This window comes from Hyperoodon ampullatus (genome assembly GCF_949752795.1).
Source record: "Hyperoodon ampullatus genome assembly, chromosome: 4".
In the NCBI taxonomy this organism is placed as follows: domain Eukaryota; kingdom Metazoa; phylum Chordata; class Mammalia; order Artiodactyla; family Ziphiidae; genus Hyperoodon; species Hyperoodon ampullatus.
This window is the reverse complement of record NC_136917.1, coordinates 149,569,170-149,594,144: the sequence shown is the minus strand read 5'-3', so window position 1 is coordinate 149,594,144 and position 24,975 is coordinate 149,569,170. Positions and strand designations below refer to the sequence as shown.

The following is a 24,975-nucleotide window of genomic DNA, read 5'->3' as shown; positions in this document are numbered from 1 at the left end:
AGATACTTCACATTCTGCTCACTTTTTCTTCCAAGGAGGAAGTTGGCCGGATATGGAAGATGGAGCTGCTTAAAGAATCGGATGGGCTGGGAATTCAGGTTAGTGGAGGCCGAGGATCAAAGCGCTCACCTCACGCTATCGTTGTCACCCAAGTGAAGGAAGGAGGTGCCGCTCACAGGTGACTAGATAACTCTCCCTTTCTCTGCCTCCTTGTCCTCCCCTCCCCTTCCCCCGGGGGCCGTGACTCTTCCGTTTGGTCAAAACACTGGGGATTACAGTTTACAGGGCTGATGCTGGAGCACAGGAGGAGATCCGGCACCAGCGGTTCTAATTAAACACCCCTCTGAGCACAGGAAGTGGTTAATTGCCGGGGCTATTGCAAGCTCTGCCACACCATGAAGGAAAGATTAGGTTTCTTTCTAATCCAGTTTGAGTGTCAAGTGAATGTCACTTATCCTGACTTTCGGGATGTTTGTGACACGTGGTTCCTTATCCACGCATTGGAACACCACATCCCTGACATCGTCACTCCCATGAGGCTGTGGCTGATGACTTGGGAAAGTGATGGGGTTTAAACCTGACCACAGTTCGTGTGCCGTGTCTGGATTCGTTGGGTCTATCCAGATTTGATACACACTTAGATATGTGTGTCTCTGCCGTGCAGACGTGGAGGGGGCAAAATAAATGTGAATTTTCTCCTTGTGACCTGAAAACAACTCACACTCTAAAGCTTCTTTTTTTAACCTGAACAGTCCTCTGAAGTAGGAAGAGGGACAGGGCTTAGGAAGAGCATGTCAAAGAAGAAGTCCATGTTGAGTTAGAGGATGTAGCCGTCCCCAAATGTAAGGTATGCCCTTGCCATGTAGCTAATTGCTTCTGTATACATAGGGCGTCTACTGTTTGCAAAGCACAAAGTGGGACGCGTATATATGTTGGATGTCCATACGTATACAGTAGGTGGATAAAGGTAGAGTTTCACTGATGAGGGAGGTGAATCTAGTCTGGAATTAGTGTTCAGTCCAGGTACCCTGGCGCTAAGGGGGAGATGGCAAACCAGAGCAGTACTGGCCTGCTCGAGACCGAGGGAGCTCTCAGAAATGTATCTCATGAGCCACAGTTGAAGGAGCTCAAGGTATTTAGTCTGAGGACTAGAATACCAAAGAGAGGACCAGGGTGCAAACTATCAAAGTGTTTCATGCTCATCAGTCCCCTAAGTAGAGAGTACGATCCTGATAACTCAAGTAGAAATAAGATTAACTGCAGATGTCAGTTATCTGGGTGGCAGTATTATTGAAAGATTAAGACCTTAGATAGTTTGTATGCAGAAGAGCATCATTACACTTCCCAAATGATGGATGCTTTAAGGAACTCTCATGAGATAGCCGTTTTCCCATTAGTCCTAGGCTTCAGGTTCTAGTCTGTCTTTGGAAACTTGGCAATTAGGAAATTCCTGTGCTCAGAGATGAGCTTATGTGAACTGTTCTTTTCTATTTTCCATGTGAGCTATTTCTAGTGGGTCTCACCATTTTCTTACAGCCTTCGCTTAGATGTGTGTGTGTGTGTGTGTGTGTGTGTGTGTCTGGGTATTTAATTTATATGTGGGGCATTCTAGTTAATAACTGGAGATGAGAAATGTGGGATTAAAAAGGAACAGGGACAGGGATGATTTTGATGGTGGTGTGGATAAGTAAGCCCAGGGACACTGGACCAAACCACTACGTTCTCCTGTATTCCTGAATCCCTCTCCTCCAGGGTGCCCACCCACATACCTCTTTGACGTTCCAGTTTGCTTGTTCTCTGTGGTTTTCCTCTTCCCTTCTCTTTCCATCCTGAGCAACAGCCTGGGGTTCTTAGCATTTCTCTGCTTTAGGGATTTTTTTTTTTTTTTTTTTTTTTTTTTTTTTTTTTGCGGTACGCGGGCCTCTCACTGTTGTGGCCTCTCCCGTTGAGGAGCACAGGCTCCGGACGCGCAGGCTCAGCGGCCATGGCTCACGGGCCCAGCCGCTCCGCGGCATGTGGGATCTTCCCGGACTGGGGCACGAACCCGTGTCCCCTGCATCGGCAGGCGGACTCTCAACCACTGCGCCACCAGGGAAGCCCTGCTTTAGGGATTTTTGAAGAACAGAAAGCAGAGGCTCTCAGAGTCTCTGGTGCCTCCTGTCTTCTGTTAAAACCTAGATTCATAGAAAAGATTATGATGCATGCCCTAGAGGACACAGAGAGGGACTGGTAAGGGGGCGAGGATGGAGAACTTGGTCAATTCATTGAAACAAAGCAAGGAGGAGAGAGTCCATAGATTAGAGAGAAACAGAGTGGGGTGAATCTGGGAGTGTTGGAGACAAGCATGGGTCCCACCCAATCCTGGATGCTGATGTAAAGCCTTCAGAGGGGATGGTGGAATCCTGGGCTTTGAGTCTCTCAGCCTCACCAGGTTTCCCATCCCATATTCAGCGATGGAGATGAAAAGCCTCTGACTGCTTTGGGATCATGGGAGACCAGGCCACTGGAGGCTCAGTTGGAATCCCACACTGTTAGCCCACCATGACTGATGGGACCTGCCCGGTGCTCTGTAGCAGTCTGCCACCCTTGACCCACTGTAGGGCAGGCAAACCCCGTGACGACTGGGCCTCCTGCCAGCCCAGTGGGAAGGCAACTCCAGGTCATTCACTTAATTTAAAGGAAATGAAGAAATAGAACATGTTTGTATGCCTGTGTGGTACACCAGGTCTGATACGTACAACAGCAAGCGGTAACTTAGGCAGCTTCTTTGTTCATTTTTCTGTTCATGCTTCTGCTTATGAAGCTTGGTGGTAGGGACACAAAGAAGAAGGAGGCATTGTGAGACTTTACCCTCGAGGCCCTGTAACTCTTGGGGGCAGGGTTACAGACACACACGGTGTAGTGCCACAGAGGAAATCTGGGCAAGGGTGTGTCACCTAGGAAGAGAGAGGGACGTGGGTTAGAGAAGGATTCCTGGTGAGCTTAGGATACCTTCGCTCTTTTGGGGCTCAGCTCAGAGACTCAGCTGATGACTCAGTCTCAAGGGCAGGGTGGCAGGTAGGACTAGAGAAAAGAATGACTAACTACCCTAAAGCCTTGGGGTCTCGGTTCCTCTATCACGTCTCCACTTGGATGGAGGACGTTTCGTTGACATTGATGTGGGATACGGTGGTAACTTGAGATGGTGCTTGTTACTAAACGACCCTCTGAAATCGTGAAGCGCGTCACTCCCCTAACTGGGCAGACAGAAGGCTGAAGCAGTCCCATCCCAGCTGTCTCCAGTTGTCCCTTCTCCTCTTTAGCCCATTTTGAACTGTCCCCTCTCACAGCCCTCCCCAGCTCCAGGAAGATGGCCCTTCTCCAGCCCAGAATGTCTTGACGAGGGATTTTTTTCTCCCATCTCCGTTTCCTCAGGGATGGCAGACTGTCCTTAGGAGATGAGCTGCTGGTAATCAATGGTCACTTACTAGTCGGGCTCTCCCACGAGGAAGCTGTGGCCATTCTTCGCTCAGCCACTGGAGTGGTTCAGCTGGTGGTGGCCAGCAAGGTAGGTGGTTTTTGTTTGTTTTGTAGACTATTTTAAATGGTGGCGGTGGATTTGGTTTCGAGCCCTCCCCATGTACGACCCCACCCCCCACCCCACATACACACGCACATGCGTACTTGCCTTTACCTTGGGCCATTCAAATAGCCATGATTCTACCGCGCGAGCCCACAAGGGACCCTGAGCTAAAGGGCATTTAATCATCTTGCCTTCCTTTAAGGGTCTTTATGGGTGTATCTAGGAGATGGAAAAGCAATAACAGGACTAAGGAAAAGGGAAGAATGGGAGGGTAGGAGGAAAGACAGGGTGCACAGAGTAGCAACTGGTCCAGGGGGAAACCAAGGAGGAGATGTGGAAGTCAGTGGGACAGCAGGGCCGGGAGGGGGGCGGGAGATGCGCGTCTTCCAGGTCCCGCAGGAAGGAGGTTCGGGCCGGCCGTGGGCAGGCTACGGGCTGCCGGGGCTCCCCGCAGCACAGAGTGTTGGTGCTGGAAGAAGCCTCGTGAACCCCGCTTCTCCCGCCACACCCCCGCCTTCTTCCTCCTCAGTTTTACAAATGACCCAGCGAGGAAGAGCTTCCGCGGGGGCTCCCGTCTCGAGGACGCCTTGATGCTGCCGCCGGCAGTGCAGCCGGGACCCTGGTTCCTGACGCCCAGTGGTGTCTGTCTGTCCCCTCCGTCTCGCTGCCACTTCTTCGTCACCCAGCCTCGGGCTGGGGCTTCTTTCACCCCCACCCCCGGAGCGTGTAAAAGTAGTGCTGAGGTCCGGGACCCCCATCTGCTTTCTCCCCGGGGTCTCGCCAGCCTTAGAGAACTGGGTAGAGGCGGCAGGGTGCCCCAGCTGTGTGGCAGGAGGGGAGGAACTGGGCTGTCTGGGATCTGCTTCACCGTCTGATGAGATGGCGCTGCTGATGAGACCAGGGAGGGGCCCACAGGACTCGGGCGCTTGTGCAGTGGGGCCACGGGCTTATCCCAGTGCTAGCTGAGGGGAGAACGGGTGTGAGGCCCCCCAGTCCTTAATCCTTTGCAGCAATACGCTCTTGACACAATGGCCGATTTCCCCCGGTTATCCCTGATGCGATTTTTGAACCCAGCATCTACAGGTTTTTATATATTTTCTTTCTTAGATTGCACGGTCTATTGCCTATTTGGGGAGTGTTTAATAAATAGATGAGAAGAGTATTTTGAGCCATCTGAAAAATGGGCTTTCCTCCCTTTATACCGTTTACCCCAAGTCCCTGACCTCTAGACCCTTAGGCTTCCAACCAGAATATACAGCCTTGGCAGGAGGAGCTGACACTGAGGCCCTGGAGGCAGGAGTTGAGACCCTCTCCATTCATAGGCCCCCTGCTCCCCTCCCAGAGAGGCTGTGGGGCGTCCCCTCCCTAAGGGTGGGGAAGGAGCAAAGCTAGGGATGTTCTTGGTCAGCCTGGTGAACCCCACAAGGAGGGAAAGGCTGTGAGGGAAGGAGAAACAAATTCCTCATTTGGCCAGATGTGGTGGGAGTTTGGAAAGCATTACTGGTTCTTACACACACACATACACACACACACACACGTGTGTGCACGCACACACCACACACGGTGCTATCTTTGCACAGCCCACCTCCCCACAGCCTGCAGCTTAAGAACACAGGGGTTCTGCACAGGTGTTATATCATGTCCCCCAAACCTTTATTTCTGTGCTGACTTCTTTCTCCTGCTAGTTGGAAAATGAGGAGGAGAAGTCTCTTCAATGTCAGCCATTATCCACAAACATACTACACAAAGAAAATATCAAATAAAAACAAAAAGGGGCCACTCATGGGTAATTAAGGGGCACACATGAGATTTTTGAAAACAGATTTTGGAGCCTGAGCAATATTTTCACTCACTGACTTGAAGGAAGAAAGACACTCACATGTACTGGGTTCCACTGGGTGCCAGGCAATTCGTCCCTACTATCTCATTTAATTCTTAAATCCCATGAGAGAGCCATTCGTTCATTTTATTCAGAGAATGAAGCTAAAATCTAAGAGGTTAATTAATTTGCCCAGAGGTCGTGACAGAAGCAAGTTTCATCCTGGGTTCATTGGACTTCAGAGTTTCATGCTGCCCCTTAGTTGCATAAGATATAAAGGACACCAGAATCAATGGTATTAGAAAAAGGTAATGTGTTCCTGCCAGAGGCTTGGACATTTAGGGACACTTGCTGTGGTCTTTGTAGGGCTGAGCAGCATCCAGAGTTGAGGAACAGGCGTCCATTCTGGTTTTCAATCCGTTGACTCTTGGCCGGCTGTCCTGAGCTATGGCCCTAAGGCTGACCCAGTCCTCAGAGTTGCGATTCCTTTCACTCCTTCCCATTTGCTCTGTTTACAACTAGGCAGTACGCTGTTACGGCAGCTGCCTGCTGTTTGTTCCTGATTTTAATCTACACCATCCAAGGTGCTCATCCATGGAGGAGAAAAAAGAAGTCAATCTTTAGGCACCTCTGGGCATCTGTTCCTCTTCTTCATCCCACAAGACCAAGTCATCCACAGGCTTTGTTTCTGTCTTTGTATTTGAAGAGAGGGGGAAAAGAAAAAGAACTTTTGACTTACTGAATATAAGGAGTAATAAAGAATCTAAATTCATTATTGCAGATAATTGTCACCTTGTCACAAAACTTTAAGGCATTGTTTTGGAGATATAGCAGTTACTTTCTTCTGGAGAGGGTGTCTCATGTTTCCACACAAATATATCATTTGTGTATACAGAGGAGCTTAGAAAGTTTTTGTTGAATGAATAAACTCAGAATATCCAAGTTCGTTCTGATATCCCTGGAAGTACATACATAGCAATACAGCTTTCTCTCGTGCTCTTTTGTTTCACTGTTGGTTTTTATTAACAAGAAATATGTATTCATTATATCTAATGTAGAAAGCCCAGAAAAATATAGAGAAGAAAAAGAAGATAAAATGTTTGTAATACCGCCAAGAGTAACTATCCACTAACTGGCGTGTCCTTCCAGACAGGAACGCATATGTGTGTGCAAATACACGCACATTTTCTTTTAAATGGAATCAAACACAAGGATGCAGTGCACCTGGAGGCAGTCCCACCAGTCCCATTCAGGTGCCAGCACAGCCCTTTAAAACCTGCGTATCTTGAGCAAGTTACTACATCTCTCGAAGTCTGACTTGTACAATGAGAATCAATAACTGCTTCACGGGATGTTCGGAAGATTCAATGAACTATAAAGGGTTGGTCACAGTGAGCCCTTGGAGAAATGTGCTCCTTTATGGTTATCACACAGTATTGTATCCAGTTTATTATTACATCTGTTATTAATACAGTTCTTACATATTATTTTTAACCTGCTTTTTTGGTAAGTAGCATACTATAAGAACTCTTCCCACATCAGGAAATAAATTTCTAGAGCAGCATTTTTTATGGCGGCGGAGTATTCCATCCTGGGGCTGTTGTGAAATTTACTCAGCACTTTTTTTAAGCTTTCTATTAATAGCTGAGCAGAATTGACATCACAGAAGAGGACTCAACTCACTTTCTCATTAATAACTCTTTTCCCTTCCTCAGGCAAGGTCTAAAAGTATGGGGTTCACAAATTACTGATCTAAAATGAATGAGCTTCAGGTACCTTGAAGGTGGAAACTGCATCAAACTAGTAACAAACGACATTGTCACCAGGTGCCAACTCAGTAGTAGTTTGTAACGTCCCTTGTATAAGATGGGTATTTTTTGTTATTCTCTTTTCTGTCAACCCCCAAGGAATATAATGATCAAAACTCTCCACGTGTTTCCTTCCTTGTAGAAATTGCTGGTATGGGGGAAAGAGGAGAGGACATATTGCTCCTTTTTCCTGGCCTCAGAGCAGCCCTGCAGCCCCGGTCCCTGGCCTCACGTGCTGTGTCATTTCCCAGGAGAGCTCTCGGCTCCTGTGTGTGCCTCATTTGTCCTTGGGATTGTCACGTGGTCTCACTGATCTCGCCTGCATCCCTCAACCCATTCTGACCTTATTTGTGTGTGGGAAGGAGGGGCTGTGTTGATGAAGCCCCCTTTGGAGTCTAATCTTAATGGAGTCTGATTCCATGTGTTTTTGTTGACCTTTAAAAGTTGTCAAGGGCTGCTTTCGTTGTAGAGACATTACCAGTCTCTGCTTTGACATTGTGATTCACTAAACAGTCTAATCTCTTTCTAATGACCATGGGCCTGTGAGATGAGCAATGAGGGAGAGGAGGATATGGTGGAGGTTTAAGCTCAGAGCTAGGCCTGGGGACACTGCACTGAGTAGACATGGTTTGAGGAACTCTCAGACAAGCAAGGGAGATAGATGAGTAAGTTAGACACACACAGCGAGGCGATAAACAGTAGAGGACATTAGAGGGGAAAGGAGAGGTAAATGCCTCCAGAGGTGATCCAGGAAGGCTTGCAGGAGACGATGCTCAAGCTTTGCCCAGAGAGGCCTTAGTCATGAGAAGAAGGGTGGTCTAGGCAGGGGAGCTGCTGGTGGAGAAGGCAACAGGGCAGGGGAGAGCCCGGTGTGTTTGAAAGTCAATACAGTTTGAATGGAAGGGATGGGAGAATGGGGGGGTTGAGTTTGGAGAGCTGGGCAGAGGCCAAATCTCTGATGTTAGCCTGCCAATGAGGGAGTTTAAACTATATCCTGAAAGGAAGACAGGGGAGGGCATTGAAGGATCTTAAGTTCAGGGAGTTTAGATTGCCCATAGAAACATTCACCTAAGAGACATAGATTCAGCAAGAAAAAAAAATGGCCTGGGTTTGAATTGGGTCCATACTCCTGACATTTGAGGTAACCTTGCACCCCTGGAAATGTGGACCCTGCACTCCATATAGGCTTTGGATTGGGAGCACGTGACCACCCGCGGTTGACTCAGCTAGGTTTACCTTGACATCATGGGGTAACTCGTGGGTTTTTCATTGTGTCCCCATAGGAAAGCTCTGCAGAGGACCTCCTCAGGCTAACATCTAAGAGTTTGCCTGATCTGACCAGTTCGGTAGAGGACGTGTCCTCTTGGACCGACAACGAAGACCAGGAGCCGGACGGGGACGAGGACGAAGGAACCGGATCGTCTTCCGTCCAGGGAGCAGTAAGTGTGCCTGTGCTTTCCCAGGCTACTCTGCTGGGGCGATGTTTTCCCGAACACATGGGTGCCAGGATCAGAGGTAAAAGCTTGAGGTAGATACAGATAGTATGGTCGAGACCCGGATGGGAGAGGACCAGAGTGCATCTTTTTATTTTTTTGTCAGAATAGAATCATCCAGAAAAATCTGTGAGGGTAATACTTTTTATTTAAGAAAAAAAAACATTGACACTGGAATTGACACTGGAAATACGAGAGCAATTGGGTATTGAGTTCAGTGCGTATATCAATTTCTAAGAAGTCTAATAATATATACAAGGGTTTTATTGCTACTTCTTGATATAGTGTTTGAAAACTATCGTTTGTGAATTTAAACTTAGACTGAGAGATGTCTGGTTGAAAGTGGAATGTTAAAATAACACAGAACCCATTCAGGTGACGTTGTATCGATGTGTCTCCCAGTTTTCATGAAATCAGGACTTTCCCACGTTTCGTAGCGCTTCCTTACCCAGCCTGTGATGCCTCACGCCCTCGTGGGCTGCTCCCCGGTGTGGTCTGGCACAGAGTCGGGAGGGTTTGTGGTTAGCTGTGGTTGCAGTGCGGCTCTGTGGTCTCCTCTTTGTATCCCAGATCTGGTAGATACGTCATTTTTAGTGTCAAACCTTGTTAGCCACTGTTCCCCATCCAACCAGCCCTGGGGAGGGTGCTTTCTTTCTGCCATTTGGAACCCTTACTCCTTCCCATCAGCACTGAACCTAGTCAGCATGGGTAAGCGTTGGGAAATTTGTTTATAATTAGGCCTTAGAACAGGGTTCCCCAAACCCCGGTACTAGTCCGTGGCCTGTTAGGAACCGGGCCGCACAGCAGGAGGTGAGCGGCAGGCAAGCGAGCAAAGCTTCATCTGCTGCTCCCATCGCTCGCATTACTGCCTGACCATCCCCACCCCGTCCGAGGAAAAATTGTCTTCCACGAAACCGGTCCCTGGTGCCCAAAAGCTTGGGGACCTCTGCCTTAGGAGACAAAAAAAAATCTCTTTTCCCATTTACATGATATGCTATTTGAATTTAAGGAAGAAAAAGTTACTTTTCTCCTTTCTTTATGGTCACGGGAGTTCCAGGGCCACTGAGTATGGTGGTGCAGGTTGTGGACTGCACAAAGGTGCCACATCTAAGGGAGCACCATTTACATCGTAAACATCATAGGCTTTTATGTTTATGAGGACAGTTTTCTGGAAGATGGCAGTAAAGAGTTTTGCTCGAACAAAATCAGTATGTTAAGACAATTTTCCAGTAAAAGAAGGAAAACATCTTGAAGAAGTGGTACTTTTTGTAATTTTCCCAGAGGTCCTGTACAGGCCCATTGTTGATTTCAAACACTGTTCCAACAGCTTTTCCCTCAAAGGAAAGCTTTCTCAGAAGACTAACCTATAAAGCTGGTCAATCAGAGCTGAATGGATGGGGTTAAAGTAAACAGTTTAGAGACAACTGTGTGATTATTCCCGCCTCTTTGTATTACGACACCATTCAGTAGCCACTTTTTCCCTTAATTTTACTTTTGGTAAGGATAGAAACCACACTAATGGTCATGACCTCCACTGTCTCCCTGACTGACCTCTGCCCACTTCTTGGGTCTCCCCTCACACCAAGCTCGCTGCCCTTGCTGCAGTCCTTCATGATGACCGTACATTCTTCTGCCATAGGACCTTTGCAAATGCTGTTCTGTCTCTCTGGAATCCTCTTTGCCTGACTGACTCCAATTCATTTTTGGTTTTTGGGTTTTTAAAAAATTTTTACTGCAGTATAGTGGCTTTACAGTGTTGTGTTAGTTTCTGCTGTGCAGCAAAATGAATCAGCTATACGTATGCATATAGCCCCTCTTTTTTTGGATTTTCTTCCCATTTAAGTCACCACAGAGAGTTGAGTAGAGTTCCCTGTGCTACACAGTAGGTTCTCATTAGTCATCTATTTTATACATAGTATCAATAGTGTATATATGTCAATCCCAATCTCCCAGTTCATCCCACCCCACCCTTCCGCCTTGGTGTCCATATGTTTGATCTCTCTGTCTGTGTCTCCATTTCATCTTTTGGATCCTTTAGTGTTACTTCCTCAGAGAAACTTCCAGAATATATCCAATCTATATTAAATCTCTTAGCTCTCATACCAAGACCATATGGCTTTCCCCTGAACTGCTTGTTACATTTAGATTTGTGATTATTTGATTAAAATCTGTTTCTCTCGTCCAACTGTGAACTCCATGAGATGTAGGAATGCGATGACTGGCTTGAGTTCCCAGTGAATCCCTAGAATGTAGCCAGTACATCTAGTGCTGAGTTATAAATAACTAAATAAATTTAGAAACAAACAACAGGACAAGCATTCATTGAAAACTAATGAAAAAATCACAACAAAATCTAACTAGGTTTATCCACCATAAACATTACAGTTACACCCCTGGCCCGTAGCTGACTGTATCATGGCAGCCTCAGAGGGCTGATGGGGCAATATGCACGTTCCAGCCCCTATAGGAATGACCTACAGAGACGTTCCACGGATAAGCCTGGAACAGGCTGAGCATCACGTGTCTCTTCTCCCGCTACTGTCCACCCATCCTTTAAGGCCACGATCTTTCTGAGTCTGCCCGCCCTTCCTCCCTGTGACCTCCCCTGCCCTCGCCGTTCTCTGTTGGTACAGCAGTCACCGTCTGTACAGAAGGGGAATGGAGTGTGTGGCAGTCCAGCCAGCAGACCTCTCAACTCCAGCCTGACTCCGCTCTTCCCACCTTTCTAACCAGACATGGCTCTCCAACCCGGCTCCAGCCCACAGCTTCTCCCCTCACATGCCCACAGTCTGGAGAGCTCGCCCCAGCTGAACAGATCCCACTGCTCGGCAACTGTGCCCTGCCCAGCTCAGCCAGTTTTCAGTGGAGAGCTAAGTAAGCTCAGGATTTAAAGAGACGAAAACTCTGCAACATACCTGCACCTCCTCTGAGAAAGCCCGGAGCCGGTAATGTGGCACAATAGTCTGTAGACAGGTTATAGTCCGCATATATTTTTTAATCTCATAATTCATAATCTCTTGCAAAAAAATCCCAGGAATTATTTGTCTAGGAATTTTTTTACACTAAATACCGCTCTAATAAATGGGCCATTACATTTATTAAATGTGTTACATGTTACATGTTTTTATTTAAATTATAATTTTAACTTACTATAGTTTTATAAATTTATCATGTTTTTTATAAATGTATTATAATTTAAATTATAAGTTAAATGAGTTGTTCTGGCTCCAAAAGTAATGTTTCCACTACATAAATGGGTTTTTTGACCCCAAAAAACCTGCAAAAGACAATACAAATCACCCACAATCCTACTGTTCAAAGATAGCCATCTTTAACATTTTGCTATGCCTTTCTACTTGATTTTTTTTTCTTAAGCACATATATATTTTTTTAATTGACCTTATATTAACATACTTGTGAATCTTGCTATGGTCTTAATGATATGATCCTGAACATTTCCCCATGTCATTAAAGGGTCTTCTGAAACATGATTTGTAATGGCTAATATTTTATAACATGGATATGCCATAATTTATTTTACTAATTTTCTACCAGAAATTCCATTTACATCAGTCACACATATATTTAATTTTTAAAATTATAAAGAATTCTGTACAGAACATGTTTGCCCATGTAGCTCTGTGCACATTTTTCATTTTCTTATTTGCTTAGACAGCTTGTAGCAGTAGAAGTGCTTATTTACTAATTTACACTTCCAGCAGTGCCCGGGTCCCATCATCACCAATAACATTATCTTTAAAAAGTTTGCCAATTAATTGCATATTGTTGTGTATGCTTATTATCGCAATTTTGCCAAAGGAATTTCAGTGCATTCCGTCATCACACACTTTATTTGGGAAATTTTAGGTCACCTTTAAGGAGAAACAAATGACTCCGAGCAATCGTCCCCCACAAGTACACACGTCTCAGGGCCGTACTTCTGGGTTTCTCCGTCACGTCACCCCCAGCTCTCATACGCAGATCCCAAACCCACTATCGTCGGTGGAGAAACCAGTACTCATCCTGCTTTGACAGTTAGTTCCGCCTTCTGTGTGCCCCGGACACCACCTGGCCCCACTTCACCTTCCCCTGCACCCCCCTCACAAAGCATCACGGAGGAGGGGACACCGGGCTTCTTCCCTGGCTCGTCACCCTTGCCTGAACGCCCACCATCTGTCAGCCATTCTCTTGAGCTCTGGTTTCAAGCCAGACAACCCGGGTGTGAGCCAGAGCCCTGCAGGGCCAGGAAGTGGGCACACGACATTTTCCCACCTTCATGATCTGCTCAGGGTCTGCCCAGAGGTGCTGAACTACTGAGAAAAATGTTTCAGTTCTATGTTTACAATCCAAGACTCTTTGTTTTATAATTTTTAAACACGATCGAACCACTTAAACGAAAGAAACTTGGTACTCTTTTCATCAGCTAAGTCACAAAGCCTTTTAAAAACTTCCCAGATGATAATGATTAAACCTGCAGCCAAGTTCCACTTTGACTTTGACACTTCTTGCACCTGTAAGTCATGGACGCTCCAAGCACTTAGGTGGAGCGAAAGTAATAGAAACGCTCAGGATCTGCCATGTGCACCCTTGTGGGTGATCTTTTCATGGCTACAGGAAACGGCCACGAGGTTTTCCTTTCGAAGAGCTCGGGCCACGCTTAGAATAGAACCATGTGGGGAACATCAAGTGTGAGGGCAGAGGCAAGAAAAAGGGAGCGAGGATGGGACGGGGAAATCCCACAGGCACGTGCCTGATTGTCATCCATCTCAGGGGCGTCTGGCTCCCGAGGGAGGGCCCTCCCTCCACCTCCCACAGACACCCCCATCTCGGAGACTGCCAGCCTCGTCTCAGAAATAGCTGAGTCTACTCCCCTCCCCCATACTGCCTGCGGTCCCGATCCGACCGATCAGCCATTCTTTCTCAAGGCTTTCTTCTCCACTTTGTCTTCTGCTCTGCAGTGACTTTTTTTTTTTTTTTTTTTTTTTTTTGCGGTACGCGGGCCTCTCACTACTGTGGCCTCTCCCGCTGAGGAGCGCAGGCTCCGGACACGCAGGCTCAGCGGCCATGGCTCACGGGTCCAGCCGCTCCGCGGCATGTGGCATCTTCCTGGACCGGGGCACGAACCCGTGTCCCCTGCTTCGGCAGGCGGACTCTCAACCACTGCGCCACGAGGGAAGCCCTGCAGTGACAATTTTTAAGTGAGAATCTGACCATGTCACTTCGTTTAAAGTCCTTCAGTGAGTCTCAGTCACGCTGAAGTTACAATCACAACTCCTTAACGTGGAGCCATTGGCTCCAGCCTGCCTATGCTGCCTTTCCTCTTGTATATGCTCCTGGCAGCCCTAAACAAACACACACACACACACCATGCATGTGCGCACACAAAGCCCTCCCTGGCGCTCTCCCAAATCTGCTAATCACTGCTCACCTGGCATTTAGCATCTGCTGTTCTTATTTGTTGCTACATATCTTTTTGGGAGAAGAAAGAAAATACTTACATTTATAAACTTTTGAAGTCAGGTATACCTCGTTGGACCCCCAGTATCCAGTGAAGTACCTTGTATTCAATACATACTCAGTACATATTTGTCAATCATAAATCTATCTGTACAACAGTGGTTCTCAGAGTTCCCCAGGCCAGCAGCATCAGAATCACCTGGAAATTTGTTAGAAATAAAAATCCTCAGGTCCCACCCCAGACCTGCTAAGTCAGAAACTCCGAGGTGGCATCTAAACTTTTTTTTTTCATAAGCCTTCCTGGTGATTTGGACTAAGGCTAACATGTGAGAACTTTAGAGCCCTCCGATAAAATGAGTGGCCCATGCATTATTATTAGCTATTGAAAAAAGTGAGTGTCCTTTCTCAAGTGTAAATAATTATAGTTCATCTTTTTTATTTTTAAATTAATTTTATTGAAATATAGTTGATTTACAATGTTGTGTTAATTTCTGCTGTACAGCAAAGTGACTCAGCTATGCATTTTTTTCATATTCTTTTCCATTATGGTTTATCATAGGATATTGAATACAGTTCCCTATGCTATACAGTAGGACCTTGTTGTTTATCCATCCTATATATAATAGTTTGCATCTAGTTCATCTTTTTTTAAATGAGGTTTTTAAGGAAAAAAAATATATTTGGCCTTCTGAGGGAGTGGCTCTTTTTAAAATGAAGAGAGGAAGAAGAGTTCTAATATAACAGGATGTGGAATGGGTGATACCTCTTAAGTGATTAGGAACCTGTCTTTCCCTTTTTATGTACTTAACAAAAACAAAACAAAAATGGAAGTAATGATTGTTGTTGCCAAATCTGCAGTTGTCGAAGCTCAGCTGGGAAGATTTTGTTTAGCACATCAATCAGCAGACCTGTATCCGGCTTCCTTTGGCATCAGGGGAATCAGTTCTAACATTTTTGGAATCACTGGTTTGGAAAATCTTGGAGAACTTTGGGGTTATTAGGGTTTAAGAAGGAATAAAGGACTTCACCTCTCAAAAGGAGAAAAGAAGAGCCAGACTGGATCTTATGATTCTGTAAGTCTGATGTTGGTGTTTGATTCTGCGTTTGTTGATAGCTTAACCCTGAGGTGTGAGAACCTGAATCACAGTCTTTTGGAAAAGACAGCATCCTGGGGGTAGATGTTCATCTGTATGCGGAGAGAAAGGAGAGGCTCTCTTGTGTTTTATTTGGGTTGAATACGTCATAAAGTGTTGGCTCTTAAGTGCTTCCAAAAGAGCCTGGGCACTGAGGGCTCGCGGTGAAGTGTCTGAGGGTGCCATTGCTGGTGAAGTCAGAGTGTGGGATTGTCTGTTGTTTGGGGCCTGAGCTAGATTTTTCTGGTGAATCGAACTTAGAGGCTAATGCAAGGAACCTCTGCACGAAGAGTGTAAACTTGTGATTAGTGTTAAAACAGGAAGAAGGTCCCAGTGTCTGAGTGAAAAATCAGGTCTTCACAGAGTAAAACTATTAATGCAGAGAGACACTGGCTCAGGACTCCCCGAGCTTTTTGTAAGGGGAGCAAATGTTCTTTACTAAAGCCTCGAGGGGAGGGTGTTAAGACCAACTGCTCATATGGGCACAGGTGGGCTCTGCTGCTGCGTCTCAGGGCCCCTCTGAGCACAGGGCAGTGGCAGCCACTGCTTAGAGACGTCCTCCATCTGCTCGTGGGTCAGGAACAGTCTTTCCTTCTCCTTGGGCTTCCACTTTCTACTTATCTAACTTTAGGACTCACCTCCTCCAGGAAGTCTTCCTGGACACACATATCCTTCATGCCTGTAATACATACTGTATTTTCCTTCGTGACCCTTAACACAGACTGTAAAGACGTATTTATACATATGACTGCTTGCTTACTGTCATCCTCCCCACGAGTAGAGGATCCATGGGGACAGGGCTCCTGTCAGGTTCGCTCACAGTTGGCTTTCAATATGTATTATGGGTGGTTGGACAGGTGGGCAGAAAGGTGGACGGTTGATGTGCCCTCTCTCACTCCTTAGTGCTCCTGCATGCCCCTCCGCATAAGGCTTAGTTACCTTCCATTGACTTGCCCGTCTTGCCCAGCACACCACGAATTTTAAATGGGCATGGCACATAGTAGGCATTTGTTGTTTGTATCTGCCTCTCCCTTTTGGGAGTTTCCATCTGGTATACAAATATCAGTGTATATAAGATCATTTTTCCAAGTATTCCAAGTATAGCACTGGGAGAACAGCGTCCCTTCCCTTAAAATAGGACATCAGTGGAACCACCTCATTAAGAAATGAGTAGATTTCTTATTTTCTGTTTGGTTAAGCTTCCAGAGCTGCTAGCAGCTAAAAAGGGAACTTAGAAAAGGGAACTTTTAACAAATCAACCACAACAAAGGATTGACTATCCCCAGGGAGTTGGTGAAGTAGTAGGTGGAATGTCAGTGAAAAGACTAGCCAAAAAGCCCCCAGGGAAGACAGCATGGAACCTCTGAGTCTCAAGATGCAGGTTCTGGTACATGGTCATATACAGTGTCAGGGCCACCAGGAACCTTGGGGGGTTGGCTGCTCCCCACTTGCTGTTTTTTTTTGTTTTTGTTTTTGTTTTCTCTGGGTTTTTTTTTTGCGGTACGCGGGCCTCTCACTGTTGTGGCCTCTCCCGTTGCGGAGCACAGGCTCCGGACGCACAGGCTCAGCGGCCATGGCTCACGGACCCAGCCGCTCCACGGCATGTGGGATCTTCCCAGACCGGGGCACGAACCCGTGTCCCCTGCATCGGCAGGCGGACTCTCAACCACTGCGCCACCAGCCCCATACTTGCTGTTTTATAGGCTAGAAGTCCTTGGTGACAGAGAAGATCGCTGAGCTCTGCTGAGAGCAAACTTGTGCCCCTGGACAAGTCATGTTACAGCCAAGGCAGCAGCGAGGGGAAAGCAAAAGGGCCTGGAAGGAAAAGATGAACGCATCTCAAACACGTGAGGGGAAGAGCTGTGTGTAGCAGACGCATGAACGTACGCAGGTAGCTCTATGCTCTCGTGTATGTTAAAATGCACAGGGAGGGTACGGTTTAGGCTGATCATCCGATCCCCAGGTTCCACGCTGGAAAGCCTATTTGGCAGATCTGAGTGGGGTCTAGTTTCAGAAGCTTCCCAGGTGATCCTGATGCTCACCCAGGTTTTAAAAAGCAAACCTTTGAAAGATGGTGGCCACTGTAGAAAGCAGCCAATTCGACCACGCACCTTTGTTAGCCATATGGCAACTTCCAGACGTGACCCAGAGTGGCAGGGCCCCTAAGAGTCTCCTGGCTGGGAGCTGGATGAAGCCCAGGGACCAATCTGTGCATGGCTTTGAGATAAGAGGAGCTTTTAGGCCCTCAACTGCCTTCCTCCTTCCTGCAGTCTGGGACACGGGGAGAGAAGCTATGGTGGTTGTGCTGCTTGTGGGAAGCTTGGAAGCACAGACCCCCGAGCCCGTTCTGCATTCTTTGTGAACACAGACTTGCTTGCACACCTTGGCTCTCCTTGCCTTCGCAGACGTCAGTTCCTGGTGTATAGACTGGTGTGGTTATTGCAGAAGCTGTATTATTCCCACCACCAACCCAAAGCAGGCAGGAACTCATACTGATCCATAATTCCCACGGGTTGTATCTTCTTCTCTCCACTGTCCCAAGCTGTGAGCTACCCTCTCCTTCCCCTCAGCATCTTAGACTTCCCCAAGTAGATCTCAATGCATTTAGATGTTCCTTAAGCAACTATTTAGGTAACTCAGGCCACGTCCAAGAGGCTGCGTGAAGCTCGGTTGCGGTATGTAGAACTGCCAGAGCGAGATAAGGCAGACAAGTCTGCAAGGATCGTTAGTCCAAGAAAATAAGATTTAAACTCGGAGGTGGTTTTTTGTTTGATTTGATTTCATACTTAAGGAGATGAAGTGATTATTTAAATAGGTGGGGGGGAAATAAGGTAAGAATAATTATTTGGCCTGGATGCATTGCCCAGAAAACTGCTGAAGTTTGAATTAGGCTTATTCCCCTGGCACATTTTCTGGGGCCTGTTCCAACTCGTTACCTGGCTTTGTGCTGCATTTTCATCCGAGCAGTTTGCAGTTCTCAAGGAAGTAAACAGCTCAAGTGATTTGCATAGGAAAGCAAATATTGTAATCTACAGCCTCACAGCGCCATGGTCTCCAAAGTAGGGTGAGCACACCCCAGGGCAGGGTTGGGGCGGAGTCAGATAGTCCCTTGCAGTGTGGGCAGAAAGTATTAGATTTTTATCTCATTTTAGATTGTTTTGTGTTTTATAGTGTATGTGTACATTAGTACAGTAGCATAGAGTTATACATTATGAATCTGTGCTGTGAGTGCCTGTTGGCTACACGATCTATAAAGGTTGACATCACAGCATGGAGCCGTAGGAAATACAGTTTAAAGAAATCCCCTAAGTATGCAGTCAACTTTATTATCATTTTTGGATTTGAAAAATTCCTTCACATTTCAGTGGAAATAAAATACGGACTACGAGGGCACGTAATAAAGTTTCTTTGCCTCCACATTGACTTTGATGAAACTGACACCATAGTGGTCATGAAGTGACTTTATCACTTCAAGTAAGTTGGTTCCAGTCTTTGGGTATTCCATTACCATATTACAAGGGGCCCTGCCCCTTGTTATGAATTTTCCTCTTATAAATATCATCCTTATTAATTTAGTTGTATACGTCCACTGGGAGTTGAAGTCTGTGGTCCCCCCATCGAAATGTAAAGTAGAATATATTAAGATTGAAGGAAGGTGGCAGTGCAGAAATGGAACTGAAATAGACAAAATGATGGCAATTACACGGGGGAGAAAACAGGATGATTATGTGACTCATTTGTGCAGCATATATCTTAGGTAATATATCCTATTCATTTATGAGCTTCGCTAAACCTTTAAGGTAACAGAAATCCTTGAGATGTATGTGTCTTTGGAGACATTACATGGAGATGGTTGCTGATACACAGTCAGAGTCTCACTCTCTTAAGAGAAACAGGATATCTCCACTTAGTTTCAATTCCAGTTATCGTGCTGGGGTTTTGGTCTTTTTTTAGGAAAATCACTTTGACAGTGCATAGGTGAATTAGACAAATAGGCAATGTATGCTAGAAAAAAGCACACCTGACTTGAAGACTTCATGAGAAGTGGAAGATTTGAAGGGGTTTTGGTTTGGTTTTTGGTTTTTTTTTTTTTTCACCACATTGTATGCAACATGGTAGTACAGAGCCTGGAAATAAAAAACACAGCAAAATATGAGAGATCAGAAGTTCCCCTCTGGAATCCACGGCAGAAATTTCTCAAAGAAATAGAGCTATTTAAAATGAATAAAATTCTCCTCACCCACCCGCTATTGTAACTGTGTTTGCTTGCCTAGCTTTTTGTTCGCTTGCTTTTGCTTGCCTAGCTTTTTACATAAGTACTGATTTAGCTCAGTGAATGATGTTTGCAGAAAAAAGAAATCCACGCCTCTCCCTTCTGGTTCTTCCCCTTACTTCTTAACTTGGGATATCCTTCCTTCTATTCCTGACTCTCGAAATTCTGAAGCCCCTCATTCCTCAGAGACTTTTCTAATCCCTCCGGCTTTCTGTCATCTCTGCTTTCTCTCATTGCCAATTCCATTTGCCTGTTTCTCACATTTTAGAACCTAGAGTCTGTCATACAGGGTGAAGTAAGTCAGAAAGAGAAAAACAAATACCGTATGCTAACACATATATATGGAATCTAGAAAATGGTACTAATGGACCTACTGGCAGAGCAGGAATAAAGAAGCAGACGTAGAGAAGGGACTTGAGGACACGGGGCGGGGGGGCGGGAGGCTGGGAGATAGTGAAAGAGTAGCACTGACATATATACACTACCAAATGTAAAATAGCTAGTGGGAAGCTGCTGCAAAGCACAGGGAGATCAGCTCGGTGCTTTGTGACAACCTAGAGGGGTGGGATAGGGATGGTGGGAGGGAGGGGATATGGGGATACACGTATACATATAGCTGATTCACGTTGTTGTACAGCAGAAACTAACACAACACTGTAAAGCAATTATAGTCCAATAAAGATTTATTAAAAAAAAGACTTAAAAATCAGAAAGACACCTCCTGATTTATAAAGGAGTACATGTTTTCAAAAATTTGTTGGTAAAGCTGATATTCAAATTTATTTCCCCTAGAAACAAACATATTTACTTAATAAATATTTGTAGAATTATCTTTTAAGCTAGTGGTGGCAAATAGGTAGCCTGCATGGCACCACACACCCCGTCTTCAGCTCCCAAAGCGGACATCTCTAATTCTTCCTAACAGTCATCCCGCTGACACCAGACACAATCTCAGAAGCTGATAATGTGGCCTTGCAGGTGTCCACAACCAAATCGTAGTACTAGCCAACACTGGACTGTAGCCAGCTTTGACGTAGCCATCTACATGCTGAGCGCCATGCCCGGTGCTTTGGGGGATTCAAAGAGGTAGCAGTCAGTCTTCCTCTGTTACAGGATTTGTTATATTCCATAATGAATGATCGTTATTTCTATACTTTTTATATTCACCTCTTCCGTATAATAAATCTTGAGGAGCCATATGCTATATTGACCTAGAGGAGGGATGTCTCATTCCATCCAGGGATCAGGGAGGGCTCAGTAGATGGGGTGATGTTTGACTATTCCATAGGATTTCCACAGGAACACCCACAGGAGTGGGTGACACCCTGGAGTGGAAAAATAACACGTACAGTGGTCCACAAATAGGAAATTTTAAGGCTTGTTCAAGAATCAACAAATAGTCAATTAAGTGCACATGTCCAGCCCGTGCTTTTAGTTCCACACTAACAAACTATGACTTATTTTACAAGCTATATGCTCACTGATGATTATAAAGTTGAGTTACAGGGTCAGAGTTTTTGTTTTAAGGTTCCTCAAGCAGTAAGGTAGAGGAAGAGCTGGGCTGAAGAAAGGCAGATGGAGGTGGAGGTGTTTGCTATAGCTCCACGGAGAAGTCAGCAGAGCCTGGACTGAAGGAGAGGGGCCTAGAGGGTGGAAAGGCAGGAGACAGTCTGACGCATCAATGGAGAAAGGGGGCAGGGCCAGCCGGCTGCCTGGAGAGCCGGGTTCTGCAAGCAGGGCTCCTTGGTTACCACCAAGGAGTCAGTTTCCTTCTCCCCCAACCCCCGTTTTTTTCCTGAAGGCAGGACTGATCCTCAGCAGTATTTTGAGTGGGGTTTTGTTTACCTTTGAACCCTCCAGCCTCTTGTCATCTGCTCTTCCTTACTTGTTGGACCCTCTATCCCCAGGTTTCCTGGAGCCCAGTATCCTCATGCTGTTCTAAACCCCCCACTGAGGCACCCATTCTCTCCCCTCTCCCCTAAGAGGTTGCATCCTCCCCAGAAACCTCTCCTTTCTTCTTCTCCAAGCCATTTTCTCCCCTTGTCCCACCACCGCCACCACCACCAACAACAACAAAGACCAAAAAACACGCAAAGCCCTTTCCATCTCTTCTAAGCCTTATGTTTGTTAACAAAGCAATGTGATTAAAGCAGGTCAAATGGTGGCCAATAACCCTATGACACTTAGCAAAGTATGTGCATTTTTTCCCATTAATTTATTTATTTTAGGCTGCATTGGGTCTTCGCTGCTGCACACGGGCTTTCCCTAGTTGCGGTGAGCGGGGGCTACTCTTCGTTGCAGTGTGCGGGCTTCTCATTGCGGTGGCTTCTCTTGTTGTGGAGCATGGGCTCTAGGTGCACAAGCTTCAGTAGTTGTGGCACGCGGGCTCAATAGTTGTGGCTCACGGGCTCTAGAGCGCAGGCTCAGTAGTTGTGGTGCACGGGCTTAGTGGCTCCGTGGCATGTGGGATCTTCCCGGACCAGGGATCGAACACATGTCCCCTGCACTAGCAGGCGGATTCTTAACCACTGCGCCACCAGAGAAGCCTTCAAATGAGTTTCTTATCAGGATCATTTTTAAATGAAATGTAAAGATGAAATCACAGAAGCCTGGATGACACAGATGTTTTTAGAGGAAATACTGTGGTAGAGCAGTAAGCCTTGTCTCCGGTAGTAGCTTCCTTAAAATGTCTCTACTGGGCTTCCCTGGTGGCGCAGTGGTTGAGAGTCCGCCTACCGATGCAGGGGACACGGGTTCGTGCCCCAGTCCGGGAAGATCCCACATGCCGCGGAGCGGCTGGGCCTGTGAGCCGTGGCTGCTGAGCCTGTATGTCCAGAGCCTGTGCTCCGCAACGGGAGAGGCCACAACAGTGAGAGGCCCACGTACTGCAAAAAAAAAAAAAAAAAAAAAATGTCTCTACTTGTCAGTACTTTCCCTTCAACTCATAAAGTTATGTTTCTTAAAATTCTTCAGCTTGTTCCCAATGATTTTGGATAGGGATGGAGGTGGGGCGATGGATAGAGCTTGGGTATGAGTTATTCCTGTAGATGAGAGGTCGGCAGTTGTAAAAGCCAGATCATAAATATTTCAGGCTTTGCTGGCCAAACAGTCCCCGTTGCAACCATTCACCTCTGCCTTTGTAGTGCAAAAGCAGTCATAGGCAATAAGCAAACTGATGGGCATGATTGTGTTCCATGTAAAACTTTACAACGACAGGTATGGGGCCAGATCTGGCCCCCAGGCAGCAGTTTTCCGACCCCTGCTGTGGGAGATCATGTGTGAGCCTCGGACCACCTCCCCTATTACTACTTCCCCTGTGGGCTCCACAGAACACATCTCAGCTTTCCAGTCCGATTCTTCAAGAGGTACAAGCCCTTAGAAACATATACCAGCAAATCAGCGTGAACTCAGTGCCACTCTTGGAAAATAAAGAACTCAGAGTACAGCTTGTGTTGAGCTGGAAAAAGCAGCAGATGGTCTTAGGGTACTGCCTGGAACTTAGCAGCAGACCAAAACTTCACTACAATGTCCTCAACATAACCAGTTACTGTTTATCTAAAATCTGCCTAAATGGCATGTCCAGTCAAAACAGTCTTTTTCTGGGCTTCCCTGGTGGCGCAGTGGTTGAGAGTCCGCCTGCTGATGCAGGGGACACGGGTTTGTGCCCTGGTCCGGGAAGATCCCACATGCCGTGGAGCGGCTGGGCCCGTGAGCCATGGCCGCTGAGCCTGCGCGTCTGGAGCCTGTGCTCCGCAATGGGAGAGGCCACAGCAGCGAGAGGCCCGCGTACCGCAAAAAAAAAAAAAAAAAAAAACCCCAAAAAACAGTCTTTTTCTGTTACAATAAGCCATAGTATCATGTAAAACTTCCTTAAAATGTTTGCATAGAAAAAAGGTGCTGGAAAAATGTGACCTGTTTACCATTATTGCTGAATTGGATTTGGCTCAGCGGCTGTATTAAGGCACCTCACATAGTTCATCTCTTATTTTCTTTCCTGCCAATCTTCCTGTTTACTTCTTAGGTCTTTTGCATGCCTTTCTTTTTTTTTTTTTTTTTTTGATAGCGCTCCCACGTCTACATTTTGTGCGTCTTGCGGTTTTCTTACGTATGTACACACAGCTTGCATTTTATCATTCTAGAATTTAGGACTAAGCATATCACAGACCTGCTGCTCCCAGAGATGTGTCCAAGGCAAGCAGACAGCCGGCTCCTGCTGAGAAATGACCCAAGGGTCTGCCTTCACTAGCCAGCCCACAACCCCAAAGAAGAACTCCAACCCCAGTCTTCTCACTAGGTCACGGGAACATGGCGAGAGTGAGAACTCCCTGCTTTGTAGAGAATGTCTGGACTTGCCTTGCCCAATTTGAAACTGATACCAAGGAGGGACATATGCAGATTCTCCTTCTTGCATCTGCATCTCCTGTTATGTTTGATGAACTGAGAGTCCCTTGAGGATACCATCCTCTCCTTGGGAGGGTGACACATACAAACGCACCACAGGAGGGGCAGATGTGGGCCAGTGACTGATTACATTTCTGTACCCTTAAAGGTGATTTCTTTGCCTCCCCTTTCTGAAAGACCAAGGGATCTACTTAATTTGTATGCATAAAAATCATCCAAGTCATCACCGACAAAGTGTGTTAAGCCAGTTCACATTGTTTGGGGATGATAAATGGGAGAAGACGGGAAATGGTCTCAGACAGACCAAGGACAGTATTATTTCATTTGCGAAGCCACAGCCTGAGCACCTCGGTTGCCATCAGCTGCTGCTTCTCCCCCAGATGCATCTGACGCTCTGCGTGGACCAGAGCGTGCTGCGGGGGTGGTGGGGGAGTTTTACTTTTCAGCTTTACTGTTTTCTTCTTCAGTCCTGACTTAGTCTCTTTGTTGGAACGCAGTGAGTCTAGCGTAGCGGGAGATTTGTGTTTTAATTTCTGCAGTCAACTCACAGGCTTCTTGCTACATTAGGCTGATTTATTGTTGTTCCCGTTCCCTTTTTCTGAATGGTTATTCATTCCCAGCGCTGGCCTCTGATGGCCATCTGGTTCTCCTTTGGTCACTCGAACATTTGCCCCAGAGATTTGGAAAATGAGCTTCCTCTGGAAGCCTAAAAATAAGCTTAGTGTGACTGAAGCATGAGAGAGAAATCACCACCCTCCCCTGTCCTGTTGGAATGAGCCAACATGGCTTCCTAGGGATTTGGAGCTTGGATGTCTTCTGTCACATCTGCAGATTTTTTTTTTTTTCAAGTGTTGGGAACCGTAAAAACATGGCATGAGCTGGGTGCAACCAGTCCTCCTGCAGTTTTCCTTGGGATCGGATGTTCTTGCTCAATGGAAATAGTTGGAAATAAAAGCCATACTTTGCATGGTTTGTTTGTAAGGCTTCAAGGGTTAGCTGAGAAAGATGATGCTTAGGAGTTAAGCATTA

General features: G+C 46.3%; 1 protein-coding gene across 1 annotated transcript in view; it reads left to right on the top strand.

The window, feature by feature from the left end:
* Nucleotides 1-24,975, top strand: part of PDZD2 (PDZ domain containing 2) — a gene marked incomplete at both ends in the record, with an annotated part of 241,666 nt that overhangs the window by 156,315 nt on the left and 60,376 nt on the right. Inside the window, 3 exons of the mRNA XM_079701985.1 lie at nucleotides 36-178; nucleotides 3,415-3,547; nucleotides 8,473-8,628. Of these exons, the coding sequence (XP_079558111.1) occupies nucleotides 36-178; nucleotides 3,415-3,547; nucleotides 8,473-8,628 (432 nt within the window). The remainder of the gene's footprint in view (nucleotides 1-35; nucleotides 179-3,414; nucleotides 3,548-8,472; nucleotides 8,629-24,975) is intronic.